The following is a 23,676-nucleotide window of genomic DNA, read 5'->3' as shown; positions in this document are numbered from 1 at the left end:
ACAAGAGAGAGAGGCTATGATAAAATTTATCCAAGGAGAGCAAAGGTCAGTCAACATTCTGGAGAGAGCTGACTTGATGGGGAAGCTATCTGTTTCCCTCCCATTGATTTGGACTGTGCTACAGACATCTGTGTTGATCAGGTTAATCCAATTTCAAATTCAATCTCCATAGCCCATTTTCAAGAGCACGTCCATCGTGTACGTACACGATATCTGATTAAGAGTTATCTCCTGGTCTAATCTGACCAGACAGGTGTCCACCCCCTGTCCTGCATGTTGGCAATGGTATCTCTGAGTAGCACAAGGCTGTCAGAAATTTACCTGCATGGTACCATGCAGGTTTGGACTGGGTGGATCTACTACCACAGGGCAGACTTAACTTAATTGATGATGGCTTTGGACAGGATTTTGTGGTCAATATTTAGCAATGAAATAAGTCTCCAATTCCTGATATCCTCCTTTTTCCCCTTCTGTTTGAAGATGAGGGTAATGATGCCCTTCCTCATGGAATCTGACATGCTGCCTGCCAGGAGCATAGAGTTGTATACTTCCAGCATCTCTGGGTCCGCCCAGTTCCACAGGGCATGCACAACTCAGTCAGTAACTAAGCCATCACTTCCAGAAGCTTTACTCAATCCAAAGAAATAGATGGAGTCCGTCACTTCCCCCAGGGTAATTGGCTAGTCTGGACTCTCCCGCTTGCTGTTATCTAAGACCTCTGTGATAGAGGACAGGAAGTTTGAGGAGGCAAAACTTCCTGTCCTCTTCTGCAGGCTTTGTGTCGTACAGTTTGTCATCAAAGAATCTGCTGATTCACTGAACGCCCGTCTGTAAGGATGTGACTAAACTGTCCTCTTCCTTAAGGCTGTGGATCACCAAGCTCCCTCTGTGAACCTTTTGGAAGAAGAAGCATGAGCACATCTCATCCTGCTTCACTGTGCGGACTCTGGATCTGAAGATTTTCTTGGAGGACTCTGAGGTGAATAGCTCAGCTTGCTGGCTCTTCACTTCTCAGAGTTCCTCCCTCACATACACCCCTCTTGACTGCAGAAGAAGGAGTTACTGCAGGTCATTCTGGAGATGGCTTAATTCCTGCTGCCTCTGTCTTACTCTCTGAATACCAATTAGGATAAAGAACCTTTTGATGTTCTCCTTGGTCACTTCCCACCAGTTCACTGGGGTGTCAAAGAAGGATTTTACGGTCTCCAACCAGCATGCTCCTTTAGTTCCTCCATGTTCTCTGGAGTCAGCAACTTTGTGTTCAATTTCCATGTTCACTTGCCCACCTTCTGGTCCTCCTTTAGGTGACAGGAAGTGCAAAGGAGGCAGTGGTTAGAGAAGAACACCAATGTGATGTCTATGGTTCTGACTGTGGCAGCCTTCGATGTGAAGACGAAGTCTATCTGAGATCGTTGAGCCTTCCAATCTCGACCTGGTGGGCTGGGGCTGTACTCCACTTGCAGGTTGGCTGAAGGCATCACATTGCTATGTACCCTTTACCGTCTCCATCAGGAGTCTGGAGGAGTTGTCCAGTCTGCTGTTGGCACCAGCAGATTGATCAGCTGCATCGATGCAGTTGAAGTTACCAGTCAGAATGAACAGCCTGGATGTCACCAGCAATGGTGCAAACTGCTGGAAGATGGCCAGCATCTCACTCCACATGGATGAGGCAAACACATTGATCAGCTGGAGTAGAGTGTCATAGTTCTTTGCATCCATCATGAGGAGATAGCCCCAACCACCTCCTTAATCTTCGTAATTACAAAGTTGCCTTCCCATAGCAAAATGCCAAGACTAGATGTGTGACAATCATTCTCCCACCGCCTCCCTCCCCCGACTGTACAGATAACCCATGGAGCTACCATCATGACCACCTATGACAGTTTCTGAGGTCTGGCAGCCCACACTCTTGTATGAAAGTCAAATCTGTCTTGACTTTGGCAAGGTATGACAAGGTGTTTTTACATTGTACAATGTGTTTGACACTGTGCATGTTGAGGGTTGCTACTTTAATCTCCTTTGTTTATTGGAGTCTCTAGTTTGCAATCCTTACAGTCCAGGGCTAATCAGCCTTAGCTCTCATGCCCTTGGCTTTGGTCAACTGCAGCACTGATTTCAGGCTCAGGAACAGAAGGTGATCTTCCTCTAGGAGGAGTCTCCTCAGACAAAGCTGGAGGTTTTAGCTGTAGGAGAGATCTGGCTACTACTCCTCCATCTCCTGGCTTGCTGATATCCTCCTTCTCCTGGACCTGGGGAGGAGGGAGCCTTCAATTGCCTCTGCACTGTTCTCGGTCTCCCGCAGCTGGGGGGCTTCGCCTCTGCACTGCTCCTAGTCTCCTGGAGCTGAAGTCCTCTAGCTTGCTCAAGATTCAAGGATCTGCAGTTTTTGTGTTTCACTTCGATCAGCTTGTTGAGGGATGGAGATGGGGTGCAAAGGAATCAGACCTCCTTAAGACAGTGTGGGTACCAACTCCTTCTGATCCAAAAGATGTACTGAAAAAGAGAAGGACTTGTGGAACTGACATTTCCTTTCTTTCTTTCAACACTGGGTTTCCAATCTGCTGGAAAACTGTGAAATAAAAGTGACATTTAAGTGATACTCTCATTTGCATTGTGAGGCCTAACTTAAGTGTTAACGAATTGTCACATCCCTCTATGTGAGTGCTATGATGCCTGCTGCTGTATAAAAGGTGGCAGATAAGAGTAGAATGTATTGTGGATATGACGTGCATGATTAATCTTTAATTTCACTCTGCCTAACCTTATCTCAATGATGAGGGAACAGGATTCCAGGTTAATCTGTGCTCAGTAGGTTAGTCTAACCTGCATGGGAAACATGTTTCCAAACTAGATGATTAATGAAGTTTCATTAATAACACTTTAGAACATCTTCCCTCATTCATTCTATCCAATTCATAATTTCTTCTCTTTTAACATTTCTCTCAGATTGTTGGCTCCAATATGCATAGGTTATTTAATACTTTAAACCATGTTCTCTGCCTCCACAGCAAGATAGTCGTTATTGGGCCTAAATTATTGGATGAGCCAAATGGCCTTCTTCTCTGCTGCAACTTGTGAGAATCTGCAGTAATTTGTGGGTGCTTCCTGACCTGTCCCTGCAGTTCCAAAAGCCACCATCCCCCCCCCTCCCATGCCACCCCTCGGAAATTAGCATTTGCACCGGTATCTTTGGAAGATCATCATTATCATATTCATTATCATTGAATCATAATGTAAATCATGGCAACACTGTCATTTTTAAGCTTAAAAATCCGGTTATCACTTTCTCTTAATGTATATTAAAGAACAGGAAAGACTTCCTGCCCATGCATTTAAAAAAGGTACCAGGCAGGGAGGTTGTTTTTTCTCAGATATGGTTGTTGAGTTGGTTCAGGTCAATAGGGAATGCTGTGACAAGTGGTGAGAGACATGTTCCTGATTCAAATCTTCTATATAAACCTGTTGCTACAAAAGATGGATGCATGAGCCAGCATTCCCCTTGGAATGGATCTAGAGAATGAACAGAAGGCACATAAAGCAGGACAAAATGCTGGAGGAGCAGGGGAGAAGTGTCTCAGCAAGAGGCATGTATATCCAGGATGTTTGAGGAATGATTCTTTCCTGGATCTCAGGAAAGAACTATGTTGGGAACGTCTAAATCAAGTCGTCACCTTTATTTATTGTTCATACCACGCTGACGCGGTAAAGATGAGATAGGACCACAGAGCATATTTACATAAATATAAGTTAGATTGGAAGTTAAACACATTGAAATATTAAAATATTAAGATGTAAACAGTAAAAGTCCATGTACACTATCCACATATGTTCTAGGAATTCAGGAGCTGGATGGTTTGGAGGAAAATACTGTTGGCCAATCTGGATGTAATGACCTGAGTGCTATAGTACCTCCTACCAGATGGCAGAAGGGAGAACAGTTTACATGAGGGGTGTGTGGAGTCCTTCACAATGTTTATTGCCTTTCGCCTGTATCAATTGTTGTAGATACCCTTCATGGTAGACAGAGAGTCCCCAATGATCTTTTCTGCTGTCTTCACTATCCTCTGAAGGATGTTGTGGTCTGAGAAGGTATAGTTCCAAACCAGACAGTGATGGAGTTGAACAGGATGCTCTCTATAGAATGTAGTGCAGATAGATGGGGGGGAGATGAACTTCCCTCAGCCTTCACAGGAAGTAAAGGCACTGCTGGGCTTTCTTGGCTATGGAGCTGGTGTTTAGGGACCAGGTGAGATTGACCATCGAGTACTCTCCAAGGAACTTGATACTATTGACAACTTTAATGGATGACCCATTAATGTTCAGTGGAACATTCAGTCTCCCCTGGCCCTCCTGAAGTCAACAACCATCTCTTTTGAATTTTTTTAAATATTCAAATAGGGGGACATCACATAATGGATGTAGGAACCTGACCCTCCTGATAAACTAATATAAACTAAATAAGTAATGTTTTTAACTAATTAAACTTTGTGAAGTACATTTAAACACTGCAATAACATTTTAAAAATCCCTCAGAAGAAAGAAAAAAAACTGCTGCAGCCCTAGCTGGAGCCTGATGTGAAGAAAAGACCAGAAGAAATCTGAGGTCTACAGCAAGCTTGAAGCAGGAAGCTAGTATTTGAGCTGCTCCTTGGGTGGGTGAAGCTGCAGAGGGTACATCTGCCGATGTTGCTTTCCCACAGTGACAGAGAGATAGCATCAAGGAAGAAGTCAGAAGTGAATTGCGCACGTGACATCTTCAGAGGAAGAAGACTCGAGCTTGCAAATGATTCGCAGTAAAGAAGGTGAAGAAAAGGGAGACCAGCAACATGAAAAGGAGGTACTGAAAGAAGTTAAGATTTTTAAAAGTGAAAGTGAACATAAAGTAGAAGATGTAACCATTATTGAATTACTAAGAGAACTTCAAGAAATGAAAGGGGAAATAAACAGTCTTGAATGCAAGAAAAGAAAATTAGATAAATTAGATGGGAAAATAAAGAAGACGCAGCAAGAAATGCAATATGTTGATGATAGACTGACAAGAGTGGAAGGCACGACTACTGTTTTAACTATGGAAAATCAAAAGCTAAAGCAGAAAGTAGATATACTGGAAAATTTTAGTAGAAGAAATAATATTAAAATATTGGGTCTTAAAGGAGTGGAGATCAAAATCCAATTGGTTTCTTTAAAAAATGGATTCTTAAAGTGTTGGGAGCAGAGAATTTTGAACACCCTATTGAAAATGAAAGAGATCACAGATCCCTTAGAGGAAAAACACTTCTAAGTCAAACACTGCGTTCTGTGCTAATTAAATTCCATCGATATCAACATGGGGAGAAGATCTTAACCCTTGTGGCAGAAGGGGAAAGAGAAAGGAAAAGCCCACTTGAGAATAAAGGGGGTAAAGTATTGTTTTACCCTGATATAATTGCAGATTTATTAAAGAGTAGAAGAGAATTTAATCCAGTTAAGAAGACTCTTTGGGAAAAAGGATATCGATTCATGTTGCGTCATCCTGCAACCTTGAATATTTTCTTGCCTGGAGGTCAAAATTAGTTCTTTTCGAGTTTTGTTTAAAAGCAGAAGAGTTTGTGCAAGATCTTCTAAGGGCACAGGTGGAAGGAAGAATTAGAAAATTAGTTGCTGCCACTGTGTACTAGATGGACTAAACCTTTTTGATAATTTTGCAGAACTGAATAATTCTGAATAATGCTTACTCATTTTTTAATGGTTTTTGAAAATTCTTTATGTATGAATTAAATGATTAAAGATTAAATGGTAGATGTACTGGGGGGGTTATGTGTGTGTGTGTGTGTGTGTGTGTGTGTGTGTGTGTGTGTGTGTGTGTGTGTGTGTGTGTGTGTGTGTGTGTGTGTGTGTGTGTGTGTGTGTGTGTCCTTGGCTGCAGCCTGTAAAATAGAGGGAGATAGCGTTGTTTATTAGTCAAACACTTGTTGGGGGGTGGGGTTCATTCTGTTTATATATAGTTACAAATGTTGGAACATGTATTCTTTAATTGTATATCAGTTTTCTTTTTTATCTTTGGATTGCTGGAGGAAATGCATGTCGACACACTGGTTATTGGGTAATGGAGTTGAGGGAGGGAGGTTTGCAGGTGGAGAAAATAGTACTAAAAGGATAAATATGGTTTACTAAGATGAGTAATATAGTGAAATTTGTAAATTTTAATGTTTTGGATCAAACGGGTCAGTGACATATATTAAGAAAATGGGAGTTGACTTAGCTTTTTTGCAAGAAAAAAATAAATTGGGTTGAGTACAAAGCTACTTTATCATTTAATTCTAAGGCAAGAAGTGTGGCAATTTTGATGAAAAAGAATCTTCAATTAATGTTCACAATGTAGTTACAGACCCTGCAGGGAAATAAGTGATGATACACTGTCAAATATATTCAGAATTATGGACTCTTTGAATTTGTATGCACCTAATGTTGATATTGAGAAGTTTATTCAAGAAACATTTGTTAATTTATCAGAGGCACGATAACATTTTAACAGGAAGAAATTTTAATTTTTGTTTTGTTCCATTCTTAGTTAGATCTACTAGAGGAGTGACAAGAACAAAATCATCAAAAGTGACATTGGTATTAATGAGTGATTTGAAATTAATAGATGTGTGGATGAGAATTCATTCTAGAGAAAAAGATTACTCTTTTTATTCAAGTAGGCAGGACTCTTATTCTAGAATTGATTTGTTTTTAATTTCAGCACAGATACAAGGTAGGATTTTAGAAGCAGAATGTAAAGCAGGAATGTTGTCTGATCATTCACCTTTCTTAATGACGATTCTAATACCTGATAAAGAAAAATCAGTTTATTGATGGAGATTGAAACCATTATTACTAAAAAGAACAAATTTTTATGACTTTATTAGAAGACAAATTCAACTATTTTGTGATTTAAAAAAGTGAACTCTGGGAATGATAATTTTGTAAAATATGGGATGCTCTGAAAGCATATTTGAGAGGGCAAATTATGTTTTATTTCTAAAATTTTTTAAAAAACTATATCAAAGAGATGGATCAATTAGAACAACAAATAATGGCCTTGGAAAAGGATATTCAAATGAGAAGTTCTGAAGATAAATGTAGACAACTAATTAACAAAAAACTTCAGTTTAATACATTACAAACTTACAGAACAGTATAAGTGATTATAAGAACTAAACAGAGTTACTATGAATTAGATGAACAATCACATAAAGTACTTACATGATAATTAAAAGCAGATTAATGTAATTAAGATTGATTCTAATATTGTCAGTTACACTCCTCAAGAAATAAATGAATCTTTTATATAGGTCAGAGTCTAAAGAATGATAATATAGATGGATATTTATCTCAGATTGAGTAGGGAAGAACAGATAGAATTGAGAGCCCAATTTACCCAGGTAGAAGTGAGGGAGGCAATGAGTTAATAGAAAAGTAATAAATCTCCAGGAAAAGATGGTTTTCCCCTGAATATTATAAAGAATTTAAAGATTTATTAATTCCTATTTTTATGGAAATGTTAGATCAGGCATCAACAACATACACTTTCCCAAAATCATTTTCAACAGCAATAATTACCATGATATAAAAAAAAAGATAGAGTCCCTTTAAAACCATTATAGTCTTATTTCATTATTAAATGCAGATTATAAGATCATTGTTAAAATATTGGTGAATAGAATGATTAAATTATTATCTCAATTAATAAATATGGATCAGACAGACTGTTAAAAAAAGAGACAATTGGCTGACAATGTGGCTAGATTAATTAGTATTTTACATTTAGAATAAAAAAAGGGAATTAAGTGTTGCAGTGGCTTTACATGTGGGAAAAAAGCATTTGATAGATTTAGACATTTTCTTCAAGGTGTTGGATAAATTGGATTTGGTTAGACCTTTATAAACTGGATTAAAGCATTATATAATGCTCTTAAAACTAAATTAGAGAATAATGGACAAATATCCATTCCATTCTAACTGACGAGGTCCAGCTTTGTTGATATTAGCTATAGAACCACTAGCAGAGGCAGTTAGAAGTGATTTGGAAATTAAGGGATTGAGGGTTGATCAAGAAGAGCATAAAATTAGTCTATTTCCAGATGATTTTCTCATATATTTGACAGAACCTGGAACTTCCTTGAGAAAATTATATTTTAATTTGGAAGAATATGGAAAGATTTCAAAATTATGCAAGGAGATTATAGTCATTGACAAGAAATAGTCAATATAAGAGGCCAAAATATGGGATTAAATATTTAGGGATATGTGTAGATAATAATCTAAAAAATTTTATATAAATTAAATTATTTGCCATTACTCAAAAAGGTTGAAGATTTGAAAAAATGGATGATTTTACTTATAACATTAGTTGGAAGGGTTAATGGTGTTAAGATTAATATATTCCCAAGAATACAATATCTTTATCAAACTGTATCCATATTATTACCTCAAAAGTTTTTTTTTCCAATAATTAAATAAATAAGTAAGGAAATATGAATTGGGATGGCTACAGCTTCCTAATTTCAAGTGGTTCAAATGAGATTTTTCACTTTTCTTTGAAGGAGTAGAAAAACTGCCATGGATTAAAATATAATTGGATAAAATGGGAGAGAGATCAGCAGAGGAATTTAAATAAATGGGATTCAAAATTAATAGTTGGTGTTAAAGTAACACCATTGTTGAAACATTTGATTACTGTTTGGAATAAGATAAATTATGAAATTGAAATATAAGGAAGTATATCGCCCAAGATTCCTCTGATTCAAAACTGTCTTATACCTTTTTTCAAAGGATAATCAATTTTTAAATACTAGGTTTCATAAAGACATTAAAATATTGAAGATTGATTTGAACAAGGCCAATTGATGTCATTTAAACAACTAAGGAATATATATGGAATAATTCATAATACTCTTTTTTGTTATTTTCAACTTAAAATATTTAAGGGAAAAGTTAGGTCCAGCGATGCTGTTATTTATTTGTAGTGAGATGGAAACTCTCATTTGCAGGGGAACTATGAAGAAATTTACTTCTGGATTTAAATATTATGATTAATGAGCAAAGATGGTCAGATCTTTGTCAAGATTGCATGACAAATACTATTAATGCAATATATAGATTAGCTTAATATAATTTTTACACCAGTTATATATGACACCAGAAAAATTGAATAGAATGAAATCAGATTTTCAGATCAATGTTTTAGATATGGTGAGGAGATGGGAACTTTCTTGCATTCAACTTAGTCATGTCCCAAGGTAAGACCTTTTTGGGTGGATTTAGGGAATTTTTTAGAATAAATTTAAGGCATTGTATTTCCACAAAAACCCAGATTTATTCCTATTGGGGGATATAGAAGGAAGAAGACCCAAGCTGAAATTATGAATATACCAAACCATATTTCTTAAAACAGTACTAGCAGGATTGCAGTTACCTGGAAATCAGATTCACATTTGAGTATGTGAAGATGGAATGCAGATATTAAAAGTTGTATTCCCTTGGAGAAAATTACATACAATTTGAGAAATAAATATGGTATATTTTTGCAAATTTTGAGCCTGTATATGCAAATTTTAGGTATAAATATACAGTGGTGTTCTTCTAGCTCCTCAATACCTGTGTTAATCTTCCCTAAATTGATCATATAAACCTTGCTGGCATCCTGTATGTTGGAAAGCGATCCTCTGAGCAATCCATGAAGCCAGTAAAGAAGGTATGGGATGGTTTATTGAAATCCTCTTAAATTTAATTTTTTTATTGTTATATATTAATACTTTATTAATTACATATATGGAAAATTTAAAAATAAAATATTTAAAAAAAAAGTTCAGATACAGGTTGTTGGCTCTGCACCAGTCTATTATCGACGGAACCTCATTTCTGTACACTGACTCACCATTCTTACTAATAAGGCCCACCACGGTTGGGTCATCAGTAACTTGATGATGTGGTTTGAGCTGTGTTTAGCTGCACAGTGGTGAGTCAGCAGAGTGAACAGCAGTGGACTAAGCACACAGCCCCCGTGCTCAGTGTGATGGTCTTGGAGGTGCTGTTACTGATCCGGACTGCTTGAGGTCTCCCCAATAGGAAGTCAAGAATCCAATTGTTTAGACCCTGCAGGTTCAACTTCCTTGTCAGGTACTGTGGTATGATTGTGTTGAATGCTGAAGTGAAGTCAATAAACAGCATTCAAACATATGAATCCTTGTTTTCGAGGTGGGTGAGGGCTAGATAGAAGGTGGTGGCAATAGCATTATCTGTAGAGCGGTTGAGTTTGTATGTGAACTACAGGTGACACGGGAAACAGAAGCTTAATGTCCCCCATGTCGAGCCCCTTGAAGCACTTCATGATGATGGATCAATAGGACATAGACGACAACTTTGGCACAGGGAGAATGGTGGTGGCTTTGAAACCATTTGGGACCACGGCACCTCTCAGGGAGATGATAAAGATTTCTGTGAGAACATCTGCTAGCTGAGCCACACAACTCCTGAGTACTTTACGGGAATGTTATACGGCCCAGCAGCTTTCCGCAGGTTGGCCTTGCCTAACTCTCTCTTCATGTCGGCCACTGCAAAACATAACACCTGGTCATTTGGAGGAGAGGTGGTCCTCTTCACTGCAATGTTGTTTTTTGCTTAAAAATGTGCATAGAAGTTGTTCAGTGCATCTGGGAGGGAGGCATCACCAGCACAGGCAGATGGTGTAGTCTTGTGGTTGGTAATCTATTGGATGCCCTTCCACTTGCGTCGCATGTCCTTGCTGTCCAGGAAATGACTGTGAATGCACTAGGCATGCACCTGCTTTGCTTCCCTGATGGCCTTAGACAGCTTCTCACTGAGATCTGTCTCTTGTAGCAGTCACAGCTGCAATAACAGAGCAGAGTAGATTGTGATGGCTGTCAAGGCAACCATGGCAACAGACTTTTACTTGCCTGTCTTTTTCTAAGCTAGAACTTGCAATAATAATTTCTGTTCTGTCATTGCGTATAAAAGATCATTGGGACTCAAAAAAAATAAGGGCTTAGAATATTTAATTTGTCTCTTCCAAAGACAAGAATGCAGCTTTGCCATGATTCACCCACAGTGCTGGTGCTACTGACATTTCTTTGCAGACACCAAGTCGACTCTGAGATTTACGGAACAAAAAAAATGATTTGTGACTACAGATGAAGCCTTTCAGGTCAACTTTGATATGTTACCACCATTCATCAATAGCCTACTGAGTTCAGCCTCCTTGGGAAAACTAATGAATGATTACCAGGTGTCAAGGCTAGCAATGTGCCTGATGATCCCTGTATATCTATGTCCTTAATATGTTCATGATGGGAACCATATTACCACACTCTGAATGCTAGTTGCACTGGCTAGAATGGGTATCAAGATTCCTGATGGTTTGCTGCACTTTGTATCACCCCACCATCATGATGCCCTCATCTCAAACTCCTCACAAGTAGGTGAGAAGTAGGAAGGGGAGGAGAACAAGGGAGAAACAGAGCAAGAGGAAGATTGTTGTTAAAGAAGAATGTCTGCAGTCTCTGTGTTCGAATACAGTATATAATCTTGCTGGAGAAACTCAACAGGTCAGGCAGCATTCATACAAGTAAAGGGTAACCAATATTTGGGGCCTGTGCCAAAATGTTGGTTACCATTTACTTCCTCTTGTGTTGTGACCTGCTAAGTTTCTCCAGCATATTTGTGTATTGCAAGAGGAAGAGCAGAGCTTTCATGAAAACTCGCCCAACTGCAATACCATAAATATGAATAAACAAAGAATTGCTGGAAGAACACGGCATGCTAGACAGCATCTATGGGTGAAAATGGTCAGTCAGCATTTCAGATCTGAACCCTTTATTAAGACTAAGATAGAATAGAAAATCACATCTACAAAGGAGGACAAAAACTAAGGGAGGGGCTCAGAGGTGGTAGAGTATAGAACAGAGAGTGGGAGAGGTGAATAAACAAGTAAAGAGAAAAACCATTAGGAAAGGGGTCAAAACAGAGAGGAAAATACAAATAAAAGAGTAGATAAAGAAAAAGATGGATAACAGTGGAATCAGATGGGGTTAGGGATGTAATGAGGAGAACAAGTCTGACAGGTTCAGTGTGACAATCCTGGACACATGTTAGTAGAAAAGAGTGATCTTTATTTACACATGGGGGAATTCACAACAGGTAGCACACTCACCCACACAGACAAAGAAACTACACACAAATCATACATATCACGCTCTGGTTAATCACTGATAATCACAACTCCTAATTGTGATACGAGAGTTAAACAAACACCCCTCTCACATTAGCAAGCACGGCACACCAGTGAACTCAACTCAAAGGTACAAACCTGGTTACAACCTACAACGGGTGAGACAATGCAGTCTTCCCCCCCCCCACCCTCCACCAGTGCATGCCACAAATAGCCCCCACCTTGTACCTCCTCACAACTGGTTCTCCAGTGTTACATGTGACTTGTAATCTGGAGGGAGCTCAGGGGTAATCTTAAGGCAAAAAAAGAGTTACTCCACATGGTAGGCTTTAAACTGCAGCTGCCTGAGGGACCAGCGATTTTGGGAGTTAATGTTCCATGTTATTCAGGGAAGCCCATAATTTTGTTATCTCTTTCACCCATCTCCTTCCCAGACTTTGAAATAAAACATTAATAAATAAAAGAGCCTTTGGAAATACCAAGAAGTATTTAAATTTAGCAATTGTACAGTAACTTGGTGCTTTGACTTAAAGAATGATACATAACTTTAGGAAGGGAAAACCAGAGGCGAACAATCTAGTGACCATTAGGGGATCAGAGGTGGAGAGGGTGAGAAAATTCAAATTCCTGGGAGTCACCATCTTAGAGGACTTTTCCTGGACCCAATACTAATGTAATCTGGAAGAGAACATGTCAGCGCCTTTACTTCCTAAGGTGTTTGCAGAGGTTTGATGTGACATCACACCCCTTGGCAAACTTCTACAGGTGTGTACTGACCGGCTACATCTCGACCTGGTATTAGGACACCAATAACTCTGACCAGAAAGCCCTGATGAACGCTTGATAAAAAATGAATGTACAGAATCCAGTATATCAGAGGCAAAATCTTCCTCTCCCATCAAAATAAATTACAATGAACGCTGCTGTTGGAGAGTGATAGCAATCATCAAAGATCCACATCACCCAGATCATTCTCTGTTCTCACTGCTGCTATAAGGAAGGAGGTATAGGTGCCACAAGACTCATGCCACCAGGTTCAGAAAGAGTTGCCACCCCTCGACCATCAGACTTCTAAACACTATTCTCAATCAGAGACTCATTTAAGTACTTTTACTTGGCACATTATTTATACTGAATTTTTTTTCTGTTTTGCACAGTTGGTTATTTACATTTCCCTCTTTTGTATATGTATTTTCCTTGTTGTATATCGTTTACAGGCACTGATAAGTAGAAATTCTGCCTGGCCTGCAGGAAAATGAATATGCGATATCATGTATGTACTGTGCCAATAAAGTTGTACATGTTGATGATGTAGATTCAAGTACAAAATTTAAAAAGCATTTGGATAAATACTTGCACATATACGATGTAGAGGGATACAATCTTATTGTAGGCAAATTGGATTAGGCATCACAATCTAGAGATATGGACAAAGTGGTTAAAAATGCCCATTCCTGTGCTGTGTGATTCTATGAGCAATGAATTAATTTTTCAATTTATTCTCTCATGCCCATCAAGACAAGCAGTTATTCCTTTCTGCTTAGATCTCTTTTTTCTGATCTCAACTACATATATGTACATATGAATAATTTAAAATTCAGCTATTGAATGTGGGCATTCCTCACAGGGCCAGCAAAGAGGCGATGCTACTCCCAAAATGCATTGGGTAGAAAGTAGGATTTAGTCAGAGAAACAATGAAAGGAAACAATATATTTACAAGGTGAAGGAGTGGCAGGAAAGGAAATTGTTCCCATGTCTGGTGCTCTTCATAGTAGAGATTGTGGATTAGGAAGTGCTGTTGAAGAGCCAAAGTGAATAGTGGCAGAGCACTTTGTGGATGGTACACACTGCATACGTCTTTCAGTGGTGGAGGGAGTGAATATCAATCAAGTGGTCTGTTTTGTCAAGGATAGTGTGAAGATTTCCAAGTGTTGAAAGAGCTGTACACATCCACATAAATTGAGTGTATTCAATCACAATCCTGATGTGTGACTTGTGAAGGGTGAAAAGGCTCTGGGAAGTCAGAAGATGAGTCATTTCCTGCAGGATACTCGACTTCTGATCTTGTTGTCATTGTATTTAATTCAGATGTTGGCAGTGGGAAATTTGGTGCTAGTAATCTCATTTAATGCTGAGAGTTATTGATCGGCTTCTCCTGTTGACAGTCCATGTCTAACTGTTGTTTAGTTCTTGCTAGACATGGACTGTGTTTGGGAAAAGTCAAAAAGGGGAACCTGGGATACTTTGATGACCCACTTCCTTCCCTGACACAATTATGGTTATTAAATTGCATAACATTCATATTAAGGACTACACACATTCTGAACCTAAGACTTTCCTGACATATTTCAGAGCTGCAGCACGATATATAATTAGCCACCAGGAATTCATACCTTGGTAGTTCAAAGAATATTGTAAAATAAATTAAAGAAAACAACTGGTTATGACATTGTTCCCTAATCTGATTATAATTTGGGGTGACATCAATTGCTTGTAATCCAGTTACAACATAGCAAAAACTTTGGGGCCAAAGATAAACAGGCATTTAAAATAGTGGTTAGCGTAACACTGTTGCAGCGCCAGTGATTTGGTCCAGGGTTAGAACCCTGCGCTGTCTGTAAAGAGTTTGAGTCTGCCTGGGTTTTCCCCTGGGGGGGTCCAGTTTCCTCCCACCATTCAAAATGTATAGGAGGTTGTAGATCAATTGAGTGTAATTGGGCACCATAGACTTGTGGGCCGAAAGGGCCTGTTACCATGCTACATATATAAATTTGTAAACATTTAGTGGGCAGTCTGAATAAATAAGATTATGTTCTCATGCTATTTGATAGGGTGTGAGGTGAAATGAACCCTACTGCAAATGATAATTAATTATTGGAATGAGGTGACATTAGGGTGTATTATAATTCCACAATCACCCCACTAATGTTGAACAAGCTCAAGTGGTTCCATGTGTTAAATGACCAATCCTGTCCCTGTCAATCCAGGTTTTGAATGGGTTCCTGATGAACCTTTACTCACAATGTGACAATATTTTGCCCATGCTCCTCTCTTCAGATAGAACTGAATCTACCTCAAAAAATCTACTCCTGTATTTTGTATGTATTCTAATTCCATACTGGGTATTCTCTATCTTTGATCACAGTAAGTTAATGTCCAGATGCAAGGTAATTTTGTTTGTCATATGCAAGGTACTTTTGATCAAATAAGAATTCTGATATGAAATTCAAAACATCATTAAAATGAAGTCTAAATGAATAAAAAAAAAACAAATTTACTTACTAGAAGATGTCACCAGACTCATGAACTTTGTTGAACACTGTATTTTGAGTTATAATTTTTTTGGGTCAGTTGCAAATTTTTGCAGAAAATTTTATAGATGGGCTTGTACAGTGCTTTGGAAAATTAACAGTGCACAAGGGAATGTGTTTATTGTTAATTACACAAAGAACTCTTTCAGTCTTATGGAAGAGAAAAATGTGGAGCTTAACTTGTAAAGTCTCCTGATCTCTCGGAGATTACTAAATATCCCATCAGCCAATATTTAACAAGTACAGATATTAACTAAATAAAATGTATAGTTTAATATCTGAAAATTGACAGATTGATTAGTTAATTGATCGGTTAATTATAGTAATATTAGTGCTAGGTTTTGCATTCTAAATTTGAATTTAATAAATGTAAAATATTTTTAGGTCCTTCTTCAGTAATTAGCACTGATGATGATTCGGCCAGTCCATTGCATCATGTAACTAATGGCAGCAACACTCCATCCTCTTCTGAAGGTGGGCCTGACGCAGTTATCATTGGAATGACAAAGATTCCTGTGATTGAAAATCCACAGTATTTCAGGAATTCTCACGGGCTACACAAACCGGATACTTGTGAGTACGAATGTTTTGCAAAATGTAAATGGATGTACATAATTTTATACGTCTATGTTTAGAATTTCTGCCAGGGTGTGATGATTTTAGTGCAATTTGCCTGAAATTAGTGAAATTGTAGCAGAATTTTAATTGCTATTTGCTCTTGAGTTTCTGGTTTCTATTCACTGAACTGGCTGCTCCAACAATTAAATTAATCACCTTTCTAATTTTTCAAAATCTAAGCTGGCATTTTTGGGTGTAAAGAGAATATTTCTAGTAGGATTCTGGCAGGAGAGCAGAAACTTTGTGGATTACAAATGCACAAGCTTCTGAGCTTTTCTGGAGTTACTCCATCTTTATAGCTTTAAAGAGATTATGGAATGTGCTGGATCTTTTAGTTCCTTTAGAATCAAAATTCATGGCTTTATGAATATGGTAGTTCACCTGTTTATCTCTGCTTACTTGGTACAATACAGAAAGGGATAAGGAGGAGAAGATAGGGAGATGTTGAAATATTTTTTTCATTGTGCTATCAGGATTATTCTCAACTTTTATTTTAATACTCTCTTTTAAATACATTCAAATAAGCAAATGCACACCAACATGCCACTATGTTCTGACATTGATAGGATACACAATGTAAAGAACTGTAATTCTCCTTTAATGTGTTCAAAACTCTTTGCTGAGAGAATTGATCAACATTTATTTCTGCTGGTATGTTACTATATATTGTTTTCCTTTCTGGCAACAACCCTATTTTTTTTGTGCGACAATTTTGTTTTGTTTTGAGCAATTGAATGGTTGTCTTCCTCAATAAAATATTTTAAGAAGCTGAAGGATTGTAAGCAACATCTGGTCTTAATTGTAGGAGCAACAAAAGAAAGGATAAACTAAATGACTTCATTTTAAAGATGCAGCAGAATATTGAGGACTGTTTCTATTGTTTGCCAATTTAGTATTATTAAAAGTAGACTCAAAAAATGAACAGATGTGGAAACAAACACCAGATTACAATCCTCAACATTCCAATGAATAGACCTTATCCCCATTTTTAGTGATGGAATCCTGCACTTTCCTGACAAATGATAACGATTTTTTAAAACATTAAATCATAATGCATATGTTAAACATACAATTAATGAATAAAACTTGGAAAAAGCACAAAATACATACTGATTAAAAAAAAACTAAACCCCTACAGTCCCCACCCCCTTCCCTAACCCACCCAACCCACCCCCCTCTAATCTACACCCAAAAAGAAAAAAAAGAAAGAGGAGATCACATAACATCAAAATTCATCAATTAATTGCTATGATTTGGAGCAACACCATTAAAGTGTGGAAAGTGGATTTAATAATTCAACCCCATATAATCCAAATACAGGCTCCAAGTTTTATGATGAAAGGCAATTATAGGTGATCTTTTCCAATGGAATACAAGACCTCAATTCCATATGCCATCTCTGAATACTCAAATCAATCTAATTTTTTTCCAAATATTTTCTAGCCAATCTCAAAAAAACGATTTGAAATCTATTTAATTTCATTTCTAAACGAATCGTCTTAATATTACCCAACAAAAACACCACAGGATCTAGTAAAAATTTCAGTTTCAAAATAACTTCTAGAAATTCCTTAAGTTTATTCCAAAAAGGCTTCACATGAGCAAGTAGAATGTAGAAAATAACCTACCTCCTTATGACATCTAAAACATAAATCCAAAGAAATAAAATTATATTTCCTTAATTTTTCATAAAGGGTTAACTGGAAAATAGTTCCCCATGTTTTATCTCTCCCTCCTTTCTTAAGTAACTTGCTTCTATTAAGCTGATGGATTTCAGAATCAGAATCAGAATTTATTGTCATATCATGAAATTCGTTGTTTTATAGCAGCATCCAGTGGAAACCTATCTATAAACCACATTTCAAAATAAATAAAATGGTGCAAGAAACAGAAAAAGACCATGTAAGATATTGTCTGCTGTTTATTGTTCATTCAAGAATCTGATAGCAGAAAGGAAGAAGCTGAGGGCCCATCTTCATGCCCTGTACCTTTCTCCCGATAGTTGCAGAGTGAAGAAGGTGTGGCCTGGGTGCTGGGGATCCTTGAGGATAGAGGCTGCTTTCTTAAGACACTGCCTCTTGTAAATGTCCTTAATAGCATGAACTTTGGTGCCAATGATGCCACAGGCCGAGTTAACACCCTCTGGAGTTTTTCCCTGTCTTGAGTGTTGGCACCTCTGTACATTGTTCCAGGATTTAATGAAATTTGAAAGATCATCACTAAAACATCCACAATCTGGGGCAAAAGATCCAGGACTTTGCCATCTTTTAGTTTCTTTATTTTTTTTCCATTCTTTTTGTTTACTCTGAATAATTACTTTAACTTCCACAATGACATTGCATCCCACTATTTCTGACGATGATTATTTTAGCAGAGACAAGATACATAGTTTTTAAGGTAAGTTTACTCTCATATTCTATCAGATTTTTAAAAATTCCTTTGGTTTGGCTTCTAAAATTCTACCAATCCTCATATTTATTCTTTTTACTTTGCAATATTATTAGCTCTTTTTAAATTTACTATCAGCAATTTGTTTCACTGCACAAAAATGTGTACATTTTCCAATGGAGTTTTTATTTCTTATCGAAACATAAATTTTTGAAAATTATACAATGCGTCTGCAAGCGTTTGCTTTTGTTTATTGATTCACAAATGCTTCATTCTATTTTTACAATGCCTTAAGTCCATTCTATCTGTACAATTGTGAATGGATTCATTTAAATTCAAATCTTAGGCTTTGTAGTACCAATTAACCACAATCAGATAGAGAATTGTGATGAATAGGCTTTAATCACCTTAAAGTGTCAGCACAGCTTGCATGTTGCTGGCCCAGTTCCAAGGCAGGTACTGAGGGAGAGGTTTGGGTGTAACAGTCTTTATGAGGATATCTGGGAGGGAGGAGTCACAGGTTCAGGGGAAGCCCAGCCCACACAGCACATACATACATCTACATACATAGTGGTAGTACCACAGGCTTCATATTGAATTGCATCTCTCCTAAACACAGTATAAACAGTTTATATTATTGTGAACACTCTTCCAAAGAAAATCTCTTGACATGAGGTTACCAGTTAAGCTTTCATCTTTGGAACGGCAGGGTATAAAATGACCTGCTTTATTCCAGGTTCTAAAACATATGTCTCAAGAAATGGTTGAAGATTATCCTTGTCTTATGATAATCAGATGAAAGAAAATATGTAGTCCTGGAGATAATTTATAGTCTTAGATAGAGATTTGGTTAATGGATAGAAAGTTGCAAGTAGGGATAGGAGGTCTTTTTCAGCTTGGCCACCTGTAACTAGTTGAGCACCAATGGGAGCAAACAGTGAAAAGCTGGAGGGATTCAGTAGGCGGGGGGGTGGGGGGGAGGCATCCCTGGAGAGGAGTCGAGAGTCAACATTTTGGGTCAGGACCATATGGAGGCCAAAGGAAGCTGTGCTGGGACCTCAGCTATTACTTAATCACTTGGAAGCAGGAAGCAAATGTCTGGTAACCAAATGACAAGGAGGATACAAACACTTTATGGAGAGACATTGACAGGTTAAGAGAGTAAGCAAAAAAGAAGAGGGTAAATGATATACAATGTGAAGTTAATTTGGAGGAAAGAATTAAAAAAAACAATATTTTTTATTTTCTTTTTAAAAATATTTTTATTCAGTTTAACATATTGTATAAATTTACATATAAAAATTTAAGGAAATCCATAACAAATAATCATATATTCACACACATACACATTCACATACATGCACATACAAAAGAAATGATGGAACTACATTAGACAGTTCCTCAATCCACATGAGAAACAAGTTATTGAATTAATCTATAATAACCACGTTGAAACCCATATTTTCCAAAATAATCCAAATAAAAATTGATAAAAAGAAAAAAAAACTTAAAAAACTAAATCTCATCTACCCCCTCCCTCTAATCAAGATTACCTTTGTAAAATTAAAAAAAGATATTGTGGATCGGATAGCGACCTCCAGATGTGAGACAGAGAATCTCCGGAACATTCAAAATTCCTAAAGCTTCCAACCATGATAAGCTTCTATGAATGGGCCCCCCACACTTTTACAAATTGAAGCATTCTATCTTTAATGTTGTATCTAATTTTATCCAAATAGAACATTATATCATGCAACCACTGTGTATGGGTAGGTGAAGAGTCATCTTTCTATTTCAATAAAATTGCTCGTCTGGCTATCAGCATGGTAAAGGCTAGAACTTTTTCCTGAGTTGCAGACAGAAGTATATCTGGCTCAAGTGAAAAACCTAACAAAGCAATTCATGGACATATAAAAGCTTATGGTTCTACTTTGATCTTAAGAATCATAGATAAAGTTTGGAAAATGTCTTTCCAGATTCTATCTAAATTTGGGCATTCCCAAAACATATGTATCAGTGAAGCTTCAAAAATTTAAACTTCTCACATAGTGGATCAATATCTGCATAAAAACAAGATAATTTAATGTGTGCTATTATCACCTTAAATTATAATAAGCAGTGCCTTGCACAAAATGAAGAATCATTAATCAAGCTGAGAGTAGAGTACCAATCTTCATCTGAAAATCTTATGTTCAAATCTTATTCCCAATCGTTCTTAATCGCAGCAATTGAGGCTGAACTTAAATCCGATGAATCATTATAAATATATGATATTAATCCTTTTAATATATAAATGATAATATATTTTAAATGGGGATTAAACTACACAGAACTGAAGCAGAAGGAATTTAGTGGTCCCTGCGCACAAAGCACATAAATCCAGGATATAATTTGGGTTGGAGTGCCTATCCCATGCTGTTTGACTCTAGTGGAACAGGTAATAGGGAAGGCTAATAGAATTTTGAACCTTATTTCAAAGGGGTTAGAATATAAAAATAGGAAAGGCTTAATACAATTGTAACAATAAATAATTGGAACCGTAAATAAAGAGTGCTGTAAATTTTGGTTTGTAATTTGAAGGAAGATTTACAACATTGGAGGAAGTTCAGAGAAGGCGTAAGGAGGATAACTTTCATGGAAAAGTTAAACAGGTTGAAACTCTGCTCCTGAAGTTTAGAAGAAAGCGATGCCATCTAATTAAAACATGTAAGTGGAGTGGAAATCATGGCCAAAATCTTCTAATTCAGAGAAAAGAACGCTAAATGATGAACCTCAGTGAAACAAGCATGTGGAAACATTTTAGATGGTTTTCTAACTGTTGCCCTACAACTAATATATTCTCTGACCACTATGGACCTCTCCATAACTATTGCTCCATGTCATCCACTCAGAGGAAGATTACAGAGAAAATTCTACTGCAAATGACATCTTGCACCCCATGTGTTTTCCAATGCATTAAACAAAGAGTTGTCAAAGCTGGATAGTGGGCCACAGTTGAAATATACTTCATCTCTTCAGTGTTTTCATGATTTATCTTGGAGTAGAGTCATTCCAAACTAATAATCCATATCGAGGGTTCTGATGGTTTCATGAGTCACAGCAATTAAGATTTAACAATCATGTTTATTAGTGTGAAGTTCTGTGATAGTACCAACTTTAACCTCAGCCATAGTTATGATTTACATTCTATCAGTTAGCAAAGCTTTGCATTCTATTATACTCCATTGCCATGATAGTCTTGTCCCTTTAATGTGGGCGTCTCTTGACTTTCTGCAAAGAAAATATTTCAGAATGACTTGAGACCTTGCTATTACTAGAATTTTTTTCTGAAAACAACATTTTTTCCTGCTTTTGCAGTGCCAAAAATATTTTAAAAAGCTTCAATCAGTTAATTTTGAAGAGTGGGCATTGTCATGTGGGTAAACACAGCAGCCATTTTTCAGCCTAAGTTCCAACAATAAACTTGATTCATGCAATGGCTCCAAAATGAGAAAATGTCCTGAAGTACTCCATAGATGAGCAACTGTTAAAAAGGAAGCAAACAAAGCAAAAGGCAGTGATTTCAGCGACCAATATCCCAATGAAGGAGGCAGATTTTAAACAATGTTTTAAAGCAGTGCTTTTCAAACTGCCCACCTAAACACTCATTCCACCTTAAGCAATCCCTATGACTGAAGTGCTCTGTGATTAGTAAGAGATTGTTTTAAGTGAAATGTGAGAGGAAAGAAAAAGGTTTGAAAACTACTCTTTTAATCATATCTAATTGACTCGTTATGTGCACAGTTTCATAACTCTAAAGGAAATGGGCCAATGACAATTTATCTCAAGCAAAATATTTCAGTAACAATTGTTAATAGGGTCAAGAGCAATGATTCTCAACCTTCCCTTCCCACTCACATCCCACCTTACTAATCACAGAGCACTTCAGTCATTGGGATTGCTTAAGGTGGAATGTGAGTTTAAAACTACTGTTTTAAAGGAAGAGGAGGAGTTGGAAGAGATTAGAAAGGATGAGGTGGAAAGATGTTGGAAGCATGAGGTGATGGAAGAATTTAATCAAATAGCAAGTCTTTTATGACATTTCCAGAAGATCAATAGGGGGATGAGAAATTGCACCTGTTCTGCACAACTCACAGTTAAAGCCCTCTAAACAATGTGGGACAGACTACACCTGATAAGGAATGTTTCTCAATCATTTTCAGTGGAACAGAATGATAAAAATGAATTAAAGAAAGTATTCGCTGATTTTCATTTGTTAAAAAATGTTTGTTTCTTTTATGTTTTACGATTCTTAAAAAAATAATTTAATTTAATTCATAATTTGAGTTGATTTTTAATCTTTCTGAATGTCAGAAGCATTCTGAAACTGTCATGGTCATTGACACCCAAGACATGGACTGTGGCTTAGCTGGCCATTAATTAATTTACTTAATTTGTGGACAAGGGTTGTATTGTTCACACCCAACTCTGTGTTTATCCATTGGGCCTTTCACCAGCAGGGGCTGAGCAGCCTGCAGGAGGCAGTTTCTTGCACAAGGAAGTACATTAATTAAAATGGAATTATATTCAATGGGCAAAAATAAAGTGGGTGGCTTGCTACTGGACACAAATTCTGGGAATCAAAGAGAAAGCCATTTGAAGAACACTGTGGCAGCTGAAAAAAAAGTGGAGAATGGATACTCGGCATAGTTACATTAACTTGATTAGTTATTTCACTGTTGCAAGTGAGATAAACCCTGATTGGCAGGGTTGAGTTGGCTTATTCAATGTCAAGATTGTTGGAATGTTTCTGTGCTGAAAACGGAGGTGAACAGAGTCTTGGACACCCAAAAAAAGGGAATGGGGATAGGGCCTGAAAATGAGTGAAGTGTAAGATTAACCATGATCTTCCTAATTGGTTGAGTATCTTGCAGGGCTGGTTGCCCTCTGCACACTTCTTTCCCTTAAGAGTTTCCAAGGAAAAGGCATAATTTCAGGAGGTAACTATAGATTTAAGGAATGACAGAAAGTGGACAATTTCACACAGTGAAATGTACATTCGAACATCAATTATTCAAGCATGAGAAAGTAGCTGTCTCCCAAATTTGTATTATTTTTCTAAACTTTATAGTCAAAATACATTCCTGATAAACTGTTACGTCTCAAAA

The 23,676-nt window shown here is 37.2% G+C and overlaps 1 protein-coding gene across 1 annotated transcript in view; it reads left to right on the top strand.

Annotated features, from left to right (window-relative positions):
• ntrk2a (neurotrophic tyrosine kinase, receptor, type 2a) overlaps window positions 1-23,676 on the top strand; it is a 298,501-nt gene that overhangs the window by 147,463 nt on the left and 127,362 nt on the right. Inside the window, exon 12 of the mRNA XM_069929911.1 lies at window positions 15,908-16,096. Coding sequence (XP_069786012.1) covers window positions 15,908-16,096 — 189 coding nt within the window. The remainder of the gene's footprint in view (window positions 1-15,907; window positions 16,097-23,676) is intronic.

Source organism: Narcine bancroftii, chromosome 1, assembly GCF_036971445.1.
Source record: "Narcine bancroftii isolate sNarBan1 chromosome 1, sNarBan1.hap1, whole genome shotgun sequence".
Classification (NCBI taxonomy): Eukaryota; Metazoa; Chordata; class Chondrichthyes; order Torpediniformes; family Narcinidae; genus Narcine; species Narcine bancroftii.
This window is presented reverse-complemented; position numbering and strand designations above follow the sequence as displayed.